We start from the raw sequence: 20,097 nt of genomic DNA, 5'->3' as shown, positions 1-20,097 counted from the left end.
GAACTTGAAAACAAAAACTTCCTTTGCTGTGAAATGTCATCTAATCTTTGTGAAACGCGTTCCGTTTGAAATTGCTCTCGCACAAAGGTCTCCAATCGTAACCACCCCTGAACGATCGCTTCACTTCTGTTGCTTTGACCTCATGCCGTAAAACTGCTTGCGTGCCTTGCGTGTCGGTGTGATAGACCCGTTTCCTTTCTTTCCCTTCATAGATTATTCAAGGCGGCCGAAGATGCTCGCCTGCCAAAGCGACTGCGAACCGACCTCGGTGGCGCATTGAAGGAGTTCACCAAACGGGAAAGTCATTGCTTCGCCCAATCGAAGGACAACGAGGGTGCCAACAGTCTCTTCACGTCCCAGGAACGGCAATGGCTCGTGCTACAGGTAAGCAACTCATCAATATGAAATGCACACCTTCGACGGCAGAATCTTTGATGGATACGAATCCCAGCATTTCGGTCGCGTATCAGCTGATTGCTGCCGTTTCTGTCACGCTCTGGTGCTGGGATGGCGTCAGTGATCGATATTTTACTAATACACGCTCCATCACTTCCATCCATCATGTTGCTCTCACGTTCGCAACGCTACAGGTACTGCAGGGTTTGCGAGCGGGAACGCTCGATCTAAAAGCACTGCAGGGCAGGGCACAGGTCGAGGAGGGACAAAGCATCGGTAAGTGGCATACGCACAGTAGAGATATTTTGGGGACTGTTACCGAAACGTTACCATCATTAAAAGCACTCATCGTCAACTGCCATGTCAAATCATCATCACCATCATCATCAACACCATCGTTCCTAATCTTTTACCGTATTAGTCTGGTGAAACTAATACTGACTGTAGCTGAGATTGCAAGGACGAATACGCGGGTGCCAGGCGCGTTTGGTGTCCCAGAAAGTAGCTGTTTCTCTTCTTTTTTTTTGCATGGCATTTTATCCTTTCTGCTATATTTGAACCGACACCACGGAGCTTTAGCCATCCATCCAGAAAAAGGCTACGATTGACGATGGAAACTGAAAAGTTGTGCCACCCAGCTCTTTACCCTTTACGCCACTCTTTACGTTTCTCGGTGTCCATTGCATGGTGTGGCTGGTGCTATGATAACCTTTCACAAACCACACACACACACACACACACAGCCAGTCACGCTACCTCGAGATATCCGAGCGTTGGTCTCCAGTGAATCAAACTTCAGCCAGCTACATCCCTTGTGTGTTTGTGGATCATACCTTGCAATAACGCCGCATCCTTGCTTTAGAAGTGTTTTGGGAGGATTTTGTTTGCTCAACTTACATGCGGTTCGTGTGTGCATGGCATGGGCTTTGCTCAACATGTGTTCAACGCCTCGGGACGCTCGGGACGCATCCATTGGCTGGAGCGTTTGGCCATCCCACTAATCTGCTTTCCAACGAGATCAAGTCCGGTCGGGTAAAGTCGACCACTCAGCAAAACTTGTTAAAAGTTTATTGTTGGATAGCAAGTCATGAGTCGTCTTTTTCGATGGAAAAAGCAGAAGGTGGACATGAGGCGATAAGGAGTACAACAATGAAAATACACAATCCACACAAGGATGCGCTTGAAACGCTGAAAAAGCTATTTGTTACAATTTTGGGCTCGTTGTGCAAAGAGATATATTTGTATTTATTTTGAAAGTATAATGGTCCTAGGTAAAGATAAAAATTGTTCAAGAGTAGTTATGATTTTGTTGGGATTTCGTTTAGGATGATGTGCTATTATACTTCCCTTGCTTTTGGAAGAATATTGGGCCCTTAAGTGTTTATTACTATGTCGTTGGAATTAATTTTTAACTGTTAACAGCTTTACATCCTCATTGTAACAGTCGCGGTAAACTCCAGGAAGTGTAAAACAGATCGTATATTTTCACCCTTGATATACCCCGATGCATTTTTTCCTACTTAGTCAACCAATCGATACATCCAAAACAAAAGAACGAAAATAGGATATGCAAAAACAACACAACTTGTTGAACTTGCTGAACCGCCGGCGATGTATGTACGTCACATCGATGAAGTATAGCGATGCTAACAAACTGTTCATTAATGTAAGCGAAAGAACAATCAACCAATTAGCACTAATCGATAAAACATTATGGGAATCGTGGTGCTGCTTTTGTCGTTTCCTTTTCATCTAGAAAAAGGCACGTTAAGAGCTCATTCAGTTTTTCATTTAAGTGATTGTGACACTCTTTGCCAGTGCCTGTACTTGATTGGCAAACTGTTTACCACACATTTCAAGAGGATACTTCTTTGAGATAGATATACTGGTAGATGTTCAATTAACATATTTTCTGGGTACATTTTGATGTGCTCTATATGGCAAAGGAAACTAAAGTGAAGATAAAAAAATGCTTATTTTTTAAGAAATAGGTTTGGTATCATCAATATAAAATCAGTGCGAATGCTTCAGCTTTATTCGAACGTCGTTTTTAAACTTGATTTACTCCCTTTTAATATCCTTAATGACATGTGGGGTATGGCTAACATTATGAGCTTTTAATGACCAATCACATCAGGATCAGGGACACATGCTCTGCAATCTCAGCTGTGAGACAAACACATTTTTCAGGACATAATTCCATGGGAAGTATCTCGGGTTTCGCAGGTGAGACCGTCGGGCTACGGTGAATGTTAATTAATCTAAAGACTCGTGATACTATCTCACCGGTCGGCTGTACCGAGACCGAGCCCTACTTTTCAGAACCGGTACTTAATTTAATTTTCTTTCTAATAAACTAACGACGAACACCACCGTTTGCATGGTTTCCAGTGGCCGCCTGGCAGGAGCTAGGCCTAATAACGCAGGTTTTTCCGCTCCACGAGACTACCGCCTTGCAGCAGCTACAATCCAGCTGGGTACGGAAATTCTTCGCACCGCAGCCCCTAGGTAATAATTAATGTAGCTTGTTCCGGTGCTTTTACTAACCACTTATTTGATACGCCTAGCAGTAAAAGAAGAAACATGTTATCCTTTCATTTGTCTACTGTTTTTTGTTGGTATTATTACGTGTTTTTTTATTCATTCTTTTTTCGTATATGCTCGCGGTGGTATCATTCACTCTGTATTTAAACTGTTCGTTTTCAGACGACATAGCGGCATACTTTGGAGTTAAAGTGGCGCTCTACTTTGCCTGGCTGGGACACTACACCTGTGCACTGTGCGTACCAGCCGTCCTGGGAACGATTCTGTACGCAGGGCTTTGGGGTCGAGGACAGGTAAGGCAAATGGTCCTAGCATGCAAACGGTCGGTAGTATGATAAATAATAAGCACAACACGTACCGACCAAGACGTACGAACCGATCGATGGAAACGGATCTACCACAATACCGTTTACGACGGCACTACTAACCTCCACGTCGGTGTCCATGTACGTTGGACACGTTTCCTTGACCGCTTATGTCTCGTTTCAGACGGCTCAAGACATTGGACACGTCATTTTCTCGCTTTTCAACGTTGCCTGGGCGTCACTCTACCTGGAAGCGTGGAGGCGGTACTCGGTCGAGCTGGCTTTCCGCTGGGGCACATTGTCAACGCCGCCCGAGCTGCTAGAACCGCCGCGGCCACTGTACAAGGTCTTTACATCCCTACGGCGTCTGTCAAGGACTTGCGTTCCGACTCCTACCCACAATACTACCATTTCACTCACAATCCTTTATCTATGTGGTGTTCTTTTTTTTTCTTTTTTTCGCACTCTCTTTCTCTTCTGCTCACTCGACAGGGGCCACTCGAGGAAAGTTCCGTGACTGGACGTTTGGAGCCGAAGGAAGCACCGGCCTGGCAGCGGCGAGCCTTCCGTTATCTAGTTAGCTTTCCAATTATAGGCCTCTGCCTGGTGTTGGTGTTTGTTGTGATGTTCCTGATGTTGAGGCTGCAGGTATTTAGACATAATCTCGACGTCATACGACACCCGCCCCGTTTACGGTCCTTCTATGTGGAACGCACGCTTCGCAAATCACCCGAACCGAAAGCAAAACAAAAAATCGGTCGCGGTGAATGTTGGTGCTTTTTATTAGACTTTTTATGCTTTGCTTTTTGTTTTGGTTACGCTTCTTTCGAAACATTCCTATACCCTCGTCATGTGCTGTTTGTGTGGCACTTTACCAAACATAATCGTATCCTCTCATGAATATTCATATACGTTGACTGTAATATTCCGTTTATTCCCTATCCTACTCCCATGTTGTACCTCTATACGAAACATTAATCGCCTTGTTTTTCACTTCATAGCACTTCACACAGATACACGCAAACGTACACGCGCATTACATTACGTTACTACTAATTTACAGGATTGGCTCGATCAACACTTACCCTATAGCAGTGCTGGCCTGTGGGAGTGCATGTGCATAGTGTCTCAGGTCTGAAATTTATGTTCTTTACGTTCTTCCCCAAATCCCTGACTGTATGACTGTAGTTTTCCCTTCACTGCCCTTTCACGTTCGAATTCACACACTATCCTTTTGTCATTGGCCATAAGCCCAATCTATCTAGCTGTACGTGTTTTGTACGATACGTTGCGCTTAAGCTCCATTAATATAGCACCAAAATCCAATAAATGTTCGTCGATAGGACGGTAGCGCTTATAGCTCGAAATCGAATGAAGTGTTGCCTGGTGGATGACATCCTCGTCATCAATAATAATCAGCAACACCAGCAGCAGCAGCAGTATTAGCAACGAGCTTTCGGCAAGAGCCCACATATCACGGGCATTGATTTAGTGCCTGCCATACGAACCAAGCATCATGCTTCGTATAATCGTAGTGCGTTACCGTATCGTATGTCGCTTAAGGGGTTAAAAGGACCGTCGGCGATTGGCTTTATGTTAGTTATTGATTTGTGAATGACAGTTTCAACTTAAATTATTCAATACTAGGCCGTTCGCAACGCACTTGATTTTGGCGAGCCCTTTTTGTCTTTATACACATTTTAATTTACACAGGTTCATAAAGAAATTGTGTAGCTATTTCATAATTTCAAAATAGTTTCATAATTATGTCTCATATGCTCCAAAGATGTTTATGATTTGTTAAAACTTTTACAATGTCGTATTGGATTGGTCGAAACTAAACCAATCTATTTAAAAGGCTACTATTAGGTAAGTGTGTAAAAACGTTTTATTATTTTTCCATCATCATAAAATTTTGATCCATAATAATAGTTTTGGGTCCATCTACGATACGGTGAATTTTAACGCGCAATTTGCTGCATTGCTCAAAAGGAAGGATGAAAAAACCCTACCAATGTGTCCTGTCGGCATAGAGCTTCAGTCACAATTACAATCGAACAGAAACAAAATCGATTTAAAATTGAAGTTACACGACTGCAATCATATTATCATTCCATGTTTCAACCATCTCTATAGCTGTATGTCTTTTCTCTCTTTCTCCCTCTCTTTCTTTCTGCCCTGCTTTCTCGCTCCCTCTCTTCGTTTTATTCTGTCTGTTTGTGGTTCACCCCTTTATCCCATACCACTCGACTCGTTCGACCTTTATCCTGTGCTCCGATCCATCGATGCGGCTGGCGTCACTGCGACACCACCATCACTGCAGGACTGGTGGGATGCAAAGCTGCCGGAGCAGGGCGTTTTCAGCTGTTTGAGCGTTATACCAAAGGTCCTGCTAGCAGGCGCCATTACACTAATGGACGAAGCGTACTACAAGCTCGCTGTCTGGCTGAACGATAAAGGTAATTCAATGGTGGGGCTGATGCGGACGGATGGGACAGCTTAAGGCAAGCCAATTTATACAATTTATTGCACAACTATCGACAGAGAACTATCGGCTGCAGTCGAAGTACGAAAATCATCTCATCGCCAAGGTGGCCCTTTTCCAGTTTGTCAACAGCTTTCTTTCGCTCTTTTACATCGCCTTTTACCTGCGCGATCAGGACAAACTCAAGGAGGTAAGCGTGTGGCAAGCGGAGTGAAATTTTAAACCTAATTTTCGTACGATCAAAAACAAGCTTCCTTTCCCTTTCTGGCCTAAACTTATTTTGCTGGTTTGATTTTTTTCTTTCTCTCGTGCTTTGGGAAAATTAAATGGCTAATATCCATCCATCGACTCATATCGTGTTTTTTCTCGGGTGACAGCAACTGGCTGGGTTGCTGATATCGCGGCAAATTATCGGTAATCTACGCGAGTCAGCCTGGCCGTACTTGGTGGAGCAATGGCGCCTGGCGAAACTAAGCTTCAAAATGTGGGGTGCCCTCAGCCCAACGCAGGAGCATCCTCCTAATGTTGCGTCCTCTGCTTCCACCAGCACCAGCACTTTGACGGTGGGCTCCGGTGATGGGAAGCAGCACGATGAAGGCAAAAGCCCCTCTGAGTTCTCCGCTTCCTCTACTCCGCCAAAACGATCAATCGGGCAGGCAGAAGTTGAAAGTTCGCTGTACAAGGTAAGCAAAAGCCCAACCACTACCTTGGTGTGTCCCACATCTGCACGGTTCCTGAGCTGTTGGATCGATTTAAACGTGAAGACGGGATGTAATTGATTTTCGATAATGCTCTTCATCATCGATCCATAAGTATCTATTAACTAACTATCCACATAATGCGGCATTTATTTTTCGACAGTACGATGGAACATTTTCCGATCATCTGGAAATGTTAGTTCAAATGGGTTACGTAGTACTGTTTTCTGCCGCATTCCCTCTCGCTGGACTGTGCGCATTGGCTAACAATCTGCTCGAAATCCGTTCCGATGCATTCAAACTGGCGCATGTACACCAGGTAACACGATTCAGAACCATCAGCAGTGGTTCATCAGCACACATTAAACGAGTTTAATTCGCCCAATTGTCCCTAAATCCTCCAGCGTCCATTTGGTCAACGTGTAGCAAATATCGGCACCTGGCAGAACGCGCTTGGTATGCTCGGTCTGGCTGCGGTTATCGTTAACTGTGCCCTGATTGGACTCTCAGGCCAAGTGTCTCGCCTATGGCCTGGCCTTACCTCCACCCAGACGGTCATTTTGATCGTGGCACTCGAGCACATCATGCTTGGATTGCGGTCCGCGTTGACGTGGCTACTGCCCGAGCTACCTTCCTGGCTGGCGGCCGAAATCGCCCGTGCCGAACACTGTCGACGGGAAATGCAATGCAAAGGACCCTCACCGCGACAAACGCCTCCGTCACCACCATCCTCTACTTCCATCTCGCACCATGATCAGGACTTCAACAGCAATCAGGACATTTTCGACAAAACTGAACAGTCTGTTGGCAGGTAAATGTTGTAAAGGGGTGAAATTACATCTTAATGCCCGTCTTTTCAAGTGTCTTGTATCACACACAAACGATATCTGCATCTCATGCACCAACCTCTTTGTCATTCTTCCAAGATTTCACATATCTCCTAGTCATGACAATAACCCAGACAGTGGTGAACTAGAGCGAGCTGCCAAGCTGGATAACCTCGGTATTCACCCGGCTTCTCCCGCCGCTCAACAAATGCGCCAAGAGCAGCAGCTACAGCAGCAGCAGCAGCAGCAACACCACCATCACCATCAACAACAGCACAAAAACTCCCAGAGCAGTTGCGATAATATGGACATTTTTGCCATGGACACGCGCGATGTTTCGCCCGATTCACCGATCTCTCAGGTAGTAGATATGTTTTTGTAGGCGTGAACTATAAGCCGTCTTCTTTTTTCGCTCCAATTCCACTTTATCTGGCTCACCAATTTAATAACAACTTTAGCTGCTCGACACATTCTTCCGTGGCAGATAACCTGTCTACATTCCGTTGTTTCCAATATGTCTCCTTGCAAATCATGACGGTTGTTTTTGTACTGAATGCTTTCCGAATCACAGCAAAGGAACTTATTGTGATAGGCACTATCTTTTGGCAAACAATTCTTCACTGTATCATTTCACACCTTAAGGTTTGTTTAGTTGTCGAGTACAATTGAATGAGGAATATCGTGCTTTATATGATATTTTGAACCAAGTAGGAAACATGTTAATGAATTATGTAATTCCGCCATTCTCGTATATATGATGTGAAATGTCTGCGAAATATATTGTAAATAGTATGTGAAAATGGCTATGGAAGTTAAGATATCAATTTTGTGCGATGTCCTATAAATTTAATGACCTCTTTCGCTCAAACACTAAACGAACTTTTTTCTTATAACCATGAAAATGAAATGATCATTTTTTCAACTCATTGTGTAAAAGAGAGGTATTTTTTAAACAAATTGAATAGTATCACGTTCCACGGTGAATAAATCTTATTTCCTATCAAATTACACTTTCAATTCTACTTTTGTCCATCAATGCATTATAAATGCCACAAAGTCATTTTAAATGTAAAAAAAACTTTGAACGTTTGAAAACCCCTTACATTTGATGTATTAAACATGTAATTCGTTTTCACTGTATTTTTTAATTTTTCATTCTTCTTAATTTAAAAATTTTCTCTACAATTACTTATGCAGATTTTAAAAAAATGACACAATATTGTGTGCTTCATTTCTTACCCTATCTTCAAATGTTCCTTTGCTGCAGTTCACTTTATCAGAGGAACGCTTCGAAACGGTCAAAGTCTGTACATAGAAAATGTGTCACAGAACTGTTTGTGAAAGGGTTCCTCCACCTAGCATTTTATCTTCACTCAGTTTTGCTTCACTCTTTTTTGCTGGAATAAAAAAAGAAAGAATTGTATCGTACTCAACTCAACCATTTCCCTAAATACCTTCTTCATACGTCTACTTATACCATTTTGTATTGTGTTTTTCTTATCTTCATATTTTCTCTAACCCTTAAATTGTTTCCCAATTAACTGTATACGTACTAAATCACTACTCCTGCGAATGTTTTCTCATCAAACACTCCAAAAACCAACAAAACCATCACGATAAAAATGTCAATTCTAATAACGAAACAAAACCCTGCCCTCTCTAGACAAGCACAGTATTATTACGACCTCTTCAAGATTCTCCCCTTAGTGGTCAATCTGCACAAACCGTTGCATTAGAATCGACACAAACGAATTCAGGGTATGATATCGAATCTTTCTACTTACTCTATGTCATTTAACAACTGTCGTCTGTTTGTGCGTTGCTCTTGTTCATGTGTTCCATTTGTTCCGTTTAAGTTTTCCATGTTTTGTTCTGTTGGTGTGTGTGTGTTTTAAGTTGTTCAAAAACATATACGGTGTAGGGGCGTATATTTTCCTTAAATTTATCACATTACTCACCCACCAAGTTCAATTCAAATGTGTACTGTGACACTCTATTCATACTGTTGGTTGTGTGCCGTACCTGCATGTATTTGTGTCTTTCTTTTCCAAAACCATTCTCAAGTGTGAAATATAAAAACATTGTTTTATTCGTTTTTTTTTTATTTCTTTGTACCGCACGTTCCGTTTTAGTTCAAATGTTATTTTCTGTATCCAAAGAAGAAGATTGGTTTGATCCACCAGCTCGTTATCCCGCCTTCATGCAGGGAACACACAAAACGGAGAGTGATTTGGAGCGATTGGACCAACGATTGGTGGATGGTAGCAAAAACCGAACCAAACAGAGCATGAGAAGCATGTACGGCCCAAATCACTCGCGTCCGTCAAGGTTTGTCGCTTGTTCCTCTGTTGCCTCTGTTCATGCGTAAACTTAATGCAAAATAGGGACTCAAAACTGCACGGCAAGCAAACTCTACAGCCAGGAATGATCTTACTTGTTTTTATTTTAAATATTTTCACTAACCGTTGAAAGTCACACTGTTTACACTGTGCTGTTTCTATATTGCTTGTTCATACATTGGTGATGTTTTTCTTTAAGTTAACGATTTTTTTCATGTTTTAATGCATTCATTTGTTGTATGCTTGCACTAGTTGGCGCAAATGTTAACCATCTATACTTTCGCCATTATGTACGCTTTATTGCATTGCTTCTTTGTCTCTTGTATGCTTGTAATCCACAATCAACTTCTCTGATGAGCTGGGAAAGCCAATCTTCGCCAATCTTGTTACTTGTTGCTGCAAGACACACCCGTCGAACATGACCGAACAAGCTGAAACACACGTGTTTTTCTCGATCTCTATTTCATTTTTTTTCTACCTTTTAACCGTTTAACTGTTTTGGTACGCCAAAAATCGGCTCCCCACAATTCTTCCCACTTACTACCGTACAATAGTGCATGTCTTAAGCAGCCAAGCATTAAGCTCGCCGACATACCACCCTTCCGAGGACAAGCGATGAAGCACAGCTGTAGTATTTACGATAAGCGAAGCATCAACCTTGGGTACGGTTTGTTTAACATACAGATTTTCTCTTGTCGTAGTAATGCGTGTTTTGGTCGTCCTACTTATGATTTTTTTCTACTCCAGCTTTTCGTGTGGTTCGATTTTATTGCCACTACTTTTGTCACTGATGTGATCGTTTTTAATATTTATCCTTAATTCCTTTATATTTATGCTTTTCCAAAAAATCCTTCAATATTACTTATTTATACTAATCTTACCGCTATAGCTTGCAACGCTCTTTTCCTTAAAACTTAGCTTTTCAATCTGGCTCTTGATCTGTTAACTTGACATCCTTTATTCCTCTGCCTAGGTTCTAGCAACCCTATTAGAGTAACACACAAACACTGTAATAAAGCAAAGCATACAACAAAACTCTAATCCTGCATACCCTACCCGGTAGTGGTGTTCGGTTGCTGGCAAATATCATTCAATGCTAATCGCGTTTTTAAACACTTTCCTCTATTTCCACCGGCAGTGAAATATCGCAAAGCCCACGGATTGCCTCGAAGCCGATCCAGATTCCAGAAATTCCTCCGTTCCGCAAGCAGGCACACTCCACGATGCACTCGCCCGTCAACCAGAGCCCACAGAACCCCGCACACATGTCGTCCGCGAACCCGTCGCCGCCGCGGATCGCCGAAATTCCACCGTTCCGGCCGCGCAACCGTTCCAAGGAATGGATGCCCAACATCGAGGTGGGTCGACTGAAGGTCAGTGCTTATGCGTTCCAAGGCCAGTTGTTTGCTAACTGTGTGAATTTTTGTTCTTTTTGATCGTTTCTTTTTATCCATCGTCTTATCAACAATCCCTTTCTCTCCTATCCACTCAACCTGCGTGAATATATTGCTCCGTTTCGCCCCAAATATTGCGTCGTCCTTTATGCTGGTGCAACAATTGATGCAAAATTATTCACGAAATGATTTTTTAAAATCCATTTGACACACTGGATCCGCGAATTTGTCCTATAATTGCTTGAACGACGAATTATCATTTATTTTCATCCAATTCATTACTTTCATCATATTTTTTCTTTTTTTTTTATTTTGTATCATTTAATTTTCCAACACTTCTCACGATCTTGAACATCAATCATCTCGAACGATACATACCGCGTGGCCCTCTCCCTTGCCGCGCTTAAATCCCCCTTACAATCGTTTCCCTGCCACCATCCTGCCGGGCAATGGTATTGGAAAAATGTTCTGTGCCCTTCATTTCCCTTTCTGCCCGTATTACATTCATTCCCACATCCGCGCGTTCTCATTCTTCTTGCGTGCACATACATTGGGTATGTGTGTTTACGTGTGTATGTCTGTCACTCACGTCGGCAATCGTAGCACACCGAGCACCATCTCACGATTGGCCCGAGCGGAGGGGCCGAATGGGCAAAACGCTTGAAGGCAGCCGATCCTTCCATCATTCACAGAAGTACCGACTGTATTGTAGCGAAGGTTGGTAGAGTACTACTTGCGCCACTCACAGGGTAGCCACCACCCGCCCTGCCACTTCACCACACGACCTACCCACTCTAATATCCACTCCCCTCGCCCTGTTCTCACCCACTCAACTCGCCCAATATGCTAGTAAAACCACAAATCCGTGCAGCGAACCTGCTGTGGTCGCGTTTAAAACAATGCATGAAACGTGTTTTAAGGAAGGCACAACTTTAACTATCACGCCCCGATCGTACACCCTATGGCCCTATGATGCTTGACATAAAGGCGGGCAAAATAAAAAAAACCCGAGCCTGATCCGCGTTCGGTAGTGGAAAGTTTTGCTTTCTGATGATTTACGCTCGAGGCTGTTTCGCTGTTTAGCTGTTTGTTTGCTGTTTCTTCCTTTAATGAACAATTTGGTCATCTTTTGATCTGCCGAGAGCCGATGAAAACTGTTTCAAAATGTGTACCCCTAAGTATTGGCTTGCAGTGTTCCAAGAACGATTAAGAGGGTTTTATAGCATCAAAGGATAACCAGCATCACATTTTGAAACAGTCGAAACAGCATCAATCGAAATTTATGCTCCTTAAGGATAAGGCTCTTGCGAGCCTTAGCCGTGCTGTTATGTTTAGAAGAAGCAAGCTATTGCTGTTGCCGTTCGTAACCTCACTATATCACATATGTTCTATAGCCTACCAACATACTCACCTATATTCACCTGTTGTATCTTTACGAATGCATGTATAAACGTCTTTCCCACATGTTGTATTTGTTGTCTGTCTACGTACGCTATGGTGTATGCACAACATTCAAGTATAATATCAAACATTGCTCGGAAAAATAAAATAATTGTTTATTCAACACGATTTCAAATCGTGTTGAATGGTTTATATATCAAAAAAATCACGACATGGTTTAATTGATGAATCACACAATGGTACGTACAGACTATCACATGTGAGTCATAATTTTGAGTATGAAGTCTTATAATTTTATCATGTTGCAAGCATTTAATTTAAGCAACCAATGTTCCAAATTCAACATAATCGTTTTCTCATTTTACATCATTTCCAATCATAATTACAAATGTAACTTTTATAGGGGAAGGTAGGTAAAGACGGACACTGCGGGTAAGACGGAAACTTCTCATAAATGCTTGAAAAAGGTAATTTTCGAGTAATTCAAATATGTAGAATCCAAACTGCAGGTAAAACAACACATTTGAGAACATTTTTGGCATAATATATATAAAATATGTTAAATCCACGAACAAAACAAATTTTCAGTCATGTGCACCCTTGTGGATCTAATTTGACTACTGCCGATCTTAAGCTTTTCAACTTGTTATGTTTATATTTCCGGAAGTTTTATTTCATGAATGGGTTGTCGTGATCATTAATGAACAAACTGGCGAAAGAACGAGAATGAAAGCAACACAAAATCTTGTTTTCTGATGGTTTAAACATTCTGACACCAAAGCAGGAAAGACGGACACCTTGTTGTAGAGAAAGATGGACACCGAATTTATTGATTTTTTTACTTCTTATATCAATTGGTGATGAATATATTTCTTAAAATACCTTAAATAAGGGTATTCCGATGCTATAAATCAATTAGTAACTAGAAAAAGTATTGAAATAAGCGAGAAATGAAACACCGGTCAAAATAGTAGCCATTCGTTATGCTATTACTCGCTCGACGCTGATGAGGCGCTTCACGAAATCCAAAATCTTCTCACGACTTGGACAACTTTAAGCAATAAAAAGATGAGGCACTAATACGACATTGTTCAGGAATAGATGAGAAATTCGATGGGATTACAAAAATCAAATGTTGAATTTTGACATGGTGGAAAATGGATAAAACTATTAACAAGTCCCTCATAAATACTGGGGTCGTGGGCTTTTTGCGGAGTAATTTCCTAAAAGGAAGTTCTAGACTGTTGTTCTGTAAGCTGGAGCAACGTCAGCTGTAAGTGCGCGATATGTCAATAATGCTTTAGATGCTGCATTCTACGATATGTTACAAGCAATAGCAAGCCGTTTACAATTCATAAATTCATGGCTGAATGAATCGCCGTTGCAACAGGCCAAGAATTGGTTTATAAATGTACCAGGACGTGGAAAGCGATAGAATTTGTTAAAATACTGTAAAACTCTTCACTTTCTAACCTTTTCTACAGGTGTCCATCTTACCCTTCATGGTGTCCATCTTTCTCATATCAGCTGTCCGTCTTACCCCAACATTTCAAAACTGTACGAAAAAAAACATGTTTTTTATTCATGAAAAAAACGCAAAAATCGATGGAAACTTAAAAATTTCAACACATTTTCTGATAAAACATGAGTGTAAGATAATGTATGCAAATTTTCATGGTCGTTGCACTTATATATCCCTAGATTTTTACCATTTCCCTTAACGTGTCCGTCTTTACCTACCTTCCCCTACATTAGCTGATTTCAATTTTTGTTTTCCATATTTCTATCAATCCACAATTACATAATCAAAATATATTTGTTTTTTTCCAAAAAGTTCACCACTTAGATGTGGTTGAATGAGCTGCCAGAAGTAATAGCAATATTCATTTCGGATATATGCTTCCTTCTCTGTATCTACTTGTTTTTCATCACTCGGGAAATATCGTTTGTTTTCGTGAAATACTATGTTAACTATGTTGTATATTTACAAAAGTTATTGATTGCATTAAAAATGATTTAATAATATTAACAATTAAAGAAAAATAAACCCTTTAACTCCCTGCGTCATTACTTCTGACGCAGTAAGTTCACCATCTGCGATAAAAGCTTCTACGCAACATCAATCTACGCATATTTCTTCTACTGTTGATAATCCGTACCACATTACACGCTGTTTATATTTATTGCGGTTATTTTTCAAATTTTTTTTGGTTCTTAAAAACATTTATATTCCAACAAAGTTGACCTCCTCTTGATGTATTTATAATATTGAATTTTGTACACTCCCATATTGGTGTTTTGTTGGTATTGTAAAAAACAAAAAAAAACGAATGTTCAATGTTTTATATTCGCTAACGCTGTTGATAGATTGATTCTGCATTTCATTGTTCGTTTATGATCGCTGTCTGCCATTGCCAAGCCTATCCCAACCACCTTTGAACCTGGTGTGAGATGCGTATTGCTTACCCTCAGTCATTTACCATTGCAGCAACAAGAGCTCGCTACCGGTTCCGACTCGGAGCTACTGAAACCAGCACCATCCTGGACGAACGTGGCGAGCAAAGCCGGCGATCAGCAACCGGGAACGAGCAACAGTGCTCCATCGGTAAAAGCCCCTACGGAAGAAGAAGCCAAAGGTAAGCTTCACAACTCGTTCAGTTTAATACGAACAGATTGAAATGTGTGATAATCACTTTACCCCATATTTTTCACTTAGCGGCCGAGCTCGCCGCCAAAAAGTCGCGCCTGAAGCAAAGCCTCGTGAAGCGGGCCCGCTCGGTAGCTATTTTCTCATTAAAGCTGAAGGAACAGCGAGCAAAACGCGCTGAAAAGATGGCCCTTGAGGCGCTGGTGAGTATTGTATGGGGTTTGCTAAGGAAACATGTTGAAATTACTACCCATTCCACACCGTAGGAAGCATTGCCTGCTCCACCACCCGGAGGTGAACTGTCGCTGATACCGATCGAGCAGCTGATCCAGGTGGATGATGTTTTGAGTCAACGAAACCATGGAAACACCTCCAGCCACAACAATGGACACTCGTAAGCTTCACCGGATCATGACTACGTCTGTACAAACCTGCTTCGAAGATATCCTTGTATCCTTAACGCTGAATCACAACCTACTACTATTATACCAGAGTGACAGTCTCCTTTCTCTTCTAATAGCATAGTACAGATTAGTGCAGTTAGTGCAATACCTTAGTATGAAAGCCCTGTTCGGTGCGGTGCAAACAACTTCGATTTGTTTCAACGTCTAAACGCATAAAACACAACACTTCACTTCATCGTTACTTATTTCCCTTACCCGAAGCAAGAGAGAAGATGCCGCGAGAGTACATTCGACGACGAAATCCTAGGACACTGTTGCAATGCATCTCCCATTTGTAGCGTACATTTAATTACTCTTACCATTGTTGTAAAAGTTTGAAAGCAACAGGAATTAAATTTAAAAAAGTATTATTTACCTACAGCATTATACCTACACATCATCTGGTCAGCATTTACGTTTCAAAATCATACGCTTCTGATAAAGTACAACTGAACGAGATATCGAAATAGTTGTGACTTAGAGTTATTTGCAGTGAAAATTGAAGGATAGCAGTCCGATGCAGTGTGCATAGCGTATTGTTTGCTGCTTTACAATGTGTACTAGCCACATACTTACTGCCTTTCGTTTTGCTACAACATATTATATTTATGGAAGGTTGTACTTGAGCTTTATTTACAGTACTAAGTAGTTACGTACGCTTAGAGAAAGAGGGGAGTGCTACCGCGGTGAACAATAATCAACCAATCAATGTTGCGTATCAGCTACATGTATGCTTCAATCACGGAAAAAGCTTAATCTTAACCTAGGTTCAATTAGATCTCGGCCCGGTCAGGCCCGCGTGTGCAAAAAAAAAAACATCCCACAAACAGTACGATCAGGTTGATCGTTCGTTGCCGAGCTGATCGGATCGCTTTTCAGTACAAATCGTTACACAATCTCAATACTCCATGGAAACAGCAATCCGTCTTGTCAATTAAGAAATTATGCACTCCCGTCCAGGGCGGGATCGGTTTTACGGATAACACAATAACCAGGTGGGAAGGTTTTTACAAGCCCAACCCAACAGTAATCCACCCACAGGCAAACAAATCATACAAAAATGTTGACATTGGTTACAAACCTACACTATGCGTAGCGTTACAGCACTAAACTGAACACTGATTATCGAACACTAGAATCAAAATAAAAATGGCATCGAATCAAAACACTACACAGTTACAGCGTTATTGCGTGATCCTTACACTATGAAGGTAAAGCCAGCATTGCGCATTTAACTTTCACACTCTCTACCACTTACTTTATGCTGCTCTTGCCTATCGCTCATCAACGCTAGCTTGCACCATGTTTGCTCCCAGTCGACGTGAGCGCTATTCACACTATCAATATGTAAACTAAGAAATACATGGAAAAACTGCAAACTCATTGAAACAAGCTATAAAAGCTATCAAATCTGACAAAATTCTAAAGTTTTCAAACTTAGCTGTAAATCGTAATCGTAGCATTAATGATGCCGTTTGTACAGTTACACGCTACATATGCGCTGTTTTGTTGCTGTCATACGCAACGCGTAGGGATTGTTGAGCGTGTTTTCTTTTATCATACGAAATTAAAATCAACTCGAAATGTGAGACGGTTTTGCATAGATCGGTGAGGCAGGTTGGTTTTTGGACTGAATGTATGATTTGCTGCAATGTGCAATGGAACTGGAAGTGAAATTAAAGGTCATACACATGCGAGAAACGATGGAATGAACCACAATGAGACCCGTGATGAGGATGGTTCGTCATCTACTGATAGTCAGATAAATCATTAGCAGGTTTTGCATTTAGCTTTTGTTAAAGTATGATGTACGTGTTTTCATTGGATTGGAGAAATGGTTAGATGAATGGTATTATTAGGAGTTCCGAGAAGCTACCAACATATGTCACCTATTAGCTTTGAGTGGGTTTTGGGTTTGAGCTTGTTAAAATATAGGACCTTGCAGTTTGAGGATGGTAGAGCTTCAGAAACAGACAAAGGTGATCGCGTAGCAGGTTGATCAAGCTGTACAAAAAAGAAAATGGATAACAATTACCAATTGACAGCAGCAAATCGTTGACTACGTTGTTTTACGAACAGTTACGAAACGATTTAAACACAAAACGGCAAATGAGTTGGAAGGAGCGATCGTGCTCCAAAACTCAACTGGAATCAATAAAATAATACAAAACAGTGATCTTAAACCATGTTAATGTTTCATGAAACAGTATTAAACCTGTGTTGGCGTTTTATTTACAACAGCCTGTGTGATTTTAACGTTTCCACGCAAGCAACCATTCGTCACGGCATTAAGTAGCACACCATAAATTCACACGTTTCCCACTCGGACGTATCTGTTCGCAGCATCGGCTTATGACTTAACCTCGCCTTGGGTAGATTGAATTTTTCCCATCTCCTTTGCGCCCGGCCCTCTGCTGCTAGTCATAGCAAAACCCTGTCTTACTTGTTCGGACGCATTTTTGCGTTGAAATCAAAACGATGCGCAAAATACGCGCGTACTGCTAATGTTAAGGTGAAGCTGTAATAAAATAGTTCCCTGCTGCCGACCGAAATGTGTGGTTTAAAACGGTTTCTATTTAACCGTGGCACTGATAGGAGTAGAGGATGCCAGGGTGTTTCCAGTGCCTACACTCTGTACGCTCGCTCGCTCCGCGGTTAGCTCGGAATGAACAATGTGTAGCGGATTCGTATACGACTTCTTCGAAGTTGTACGTGCAATTAACAAACAATTAAAGGGACACAGAGTTAGCACGACAAAAAAAAAAGCACACAAACACGGGGACACACATAGCACCCCAGAGTGGGCAAGCGACAAGAGAAACATAAAATGTCAGCTAGCTAAACCACCGCTCAGCGCCTCATCACCCAAGCCTTCTGGTCAGGCACATTAAGCAGCTGGACAGACGTCAAATACAACCCATGTAATCGTCAAGCGTACAGCACACACGGATCAACGGATCTCCTCACTGTCCATCATATTTAATGTAGAGCATAAGCAACAGATTTTCACAGCTTCCATCCGACGACCAGCGAACCACGGCCAACGCAGTGGCCAACCGGGCCAACATCTCATATAAATCAAAAACATAATTAATTTAATCGCCATAACATTTTAAGACGATAACAACACAAGGATTTTAATTACTCTTCAACCCGGCGCTCCGTTGGGTGCTCCCTGTTCACGGGGTCGGGGCATCATTACCGTGTGTTCTTTGCGGTGTGTTATTCCGTAATGTTGCAGCCGCACGCAGCGCACCGCTGGAGCAGTAAAGCAACAGGCAAACAGCGAAAGAAACCAGACCAGGCGGTGGTACTGGTGGACGATTGGTACACATCTTCTAGCTCTCCGCCACGATCGTCATGCTCGCGCGACACATAATTTGTGGTAATCATAAAGTCATGCCATGCGCTTCATGTTTGTGGTCCCATCGTTACGGGGCGTCCAACCGCGTCCTGCCGGACACTTACATCCTCATTCACAACGGCGACAAGTGTCTGCCACCCAGCCAGCGTACCAACCACCATCCGCCTTCCCTGCGGAAAGCAGCATGAAAGGCGTTTCCTTCTCAGGGAACTGCGAGCGACACTGGCCACAGGATGTCATTCGAATAGCTCGGAAAATGTGTATCGTGCCAGTAGCGTCTTTCGTTCCGGGTTGCATTTGCAGATCGAAGTAGGCTATGATGAGTGGGAACCTGTTTACTTCACACTCGAAGTGAGCTTAGAAGCGTGTAGAAGTGATTTTTTTAGTGCGTTGAATACATCCGATTCCGAAATTTGATGCAGTACCTGTCAGCCAATTGTAGAGTCTTATGATTTTGTATACATTTCAAAATAAAACGTGAGTTGTTGATTGATAAAATCATTCTTGTTTTGTATAAATCGTATAAATTGTAAAAAATTCTTGTTTTTTATAAAGTATAAAAAAGTTAGAAATATCTTTGAGTTGTGAAATTAACTAACATACCGCTCTATTCAGTCGGTCTAGTCACAGTATGGACAGTCGTCAAATCCTATGACCTTAGTGCCTCATATGACACGTCTCCCCGTAGCAAGGACTGACTATCCGGTTGCGTGGTACTGAATAAGTTTCGAAGTTTCTGTATAGCCCAGCATGACTGCGTAGGTCGTTTCGCCTAATAGTAGAAGAGTCTATGTCCCTTTCTTTGAAACTTTAAGCGTATTGATAGAGGGAATGAAAAAAACATATCTTATGTTTTCAAGTCAAATGTCAAAAATTAGTTTTTAGTACATTTAAAACATGTTTTAGAATGTGTTTTACTCTAACCGATACTATCAGCCACTACACCAAACTCGTTCGAAGAGGAACTGTAGCTGCAGATCGCACGTTGCCTAGATACAACGGTTGCTTTAACTTATTTCATGAGTGTCCTTCTCCGTAATTCGTACAAAATGGCATAATTTCAAGTCAAGTCTGACATCTGCTCCGTTCGTTCCCACTTCGATCGAGATTGCAAAACTGGCTTCATAATTTGGTATCGTGCGTGTAAAAATACTATCGAAAGTTTTATCTTATAAACGTCTCCATATTCTCTGGTGCTTAAACCGCGCTAATTCCACTAACGACGCCTCTCCAATCTGAAGTGATCTGAATTTC

At 41.8% G+C, this 20,097-nt stretch overlaps 1 protein-coding gene across 12 annotated transcripts in view; it reads left to right on the top strand.

The window, feature by feature from the left end:
* The window catches only part of LOC120901813 (anoctamin-8), a 29,347-nt gene extending 11,659 nt beyond the window's left edge, over positions 1 to 17,688 (top strand). For 7 of the 12 annotated variants that reach the window (XM_040310096.1, XM_040310095.1, XM_040310094.1 and 4 more), the window contains exons 5-24: positions 213 to 384; positions 591 to 672; positions 2,788 to 2,904; positions 3,103 to 3,233; positions 3,430 to 3,591; positions 3,738 to 3,893; positions 4,309 to 4,377; positions 5,569 to 5,704; positions 5,790 to 5,920; positions 6,108 to 6,413; positions 6,592 to 6,747; positions 6,833 to 7,239; positions 7,355 to 7,616; positions 8,919 to 9,013; positions 10,149 to 10,256; positions 10,733 to 10,967; positions 11,592 to 11,705; positions 14,878 to 15,025; positions 15,106 to 15,239; positions 15,303 to 17,688. In XM_040310096.1, the coding sequence (XP_040166030.1) occupies positions 213 to 384; positions 591 to 672; positions 2,788 to 2,904; positions 3,103 to 3,233; positions 3,430 to 3,591; positions 3,738 to 3,893; positions 4,309 to 4,377; positions 5,569 to 5,704; positions 5,790 to 5,920; positions 6,108 to 6,413; positions 6,592 to 6,747; positions 6,833 to 7,239; positions 7,355 to 7,616; positions 8,919 to 9,013; positions 10,149 to 10,256; positions 10,733 to 10,967; positions 11,592 to 11,705; positions 14,878 to 15,025; positions 15,106 to 15,239; positions 15,303 to 15,434 (3,253 nt within the window). In that variant the 3' untranslated portion in view covers positions 15,435 to 17,688. The remainder of the gene's footprint in view (positions 1 to 212; positions 385 to 590; positions 673 to 2,787; positions 2,905 to 3,102; positions 3,234 to 3,429; positions 3,592 to 3,737; positions 3,894 to 4,308; positions 4,378 to 5,568; positions 5,705 to 5,789; positions 5,921 to 6,107; positions 6,414 to 6,591; positions 6,748 to 6,832; positions 7,240 to 7,354; positions 7,617 to 8,918; positions 9,014 to 10,148; positions 10,257 to 10,732; positions 10,968 to 11,591; positions 11,706 to 14,877; positions 15,026 to 15,105; positions 15,240 to 15,302) is intronic. The other 5 variants (XM_040310101.1, XM_040310102.1, XM_040310104.1 and 2 more) reach the window with 5 other exon arrangements.
* Positions 17,689 to 20,097: the final 2,409 nt, after the last annotated feature.

Source organism: Anopheles arabiensis, chromosome 3 (assembly GCF_016920715.1).
Source record: "Anopheles arabiensis isolate DONGOLA chromosome 3, AaraD3, whole genome shotgun sequence".
NCBI classification, from domain to species: Eukaryota; Metazoa; Arthropoda; class Insecta; order Diptera; family Culicidae; genus Anopheles; species Anopheles arabiensis.
Note: the sequence above shows the minus strand (reverse complement) of the source record. Positions and strands in the feature narration are given on the sequence as shown.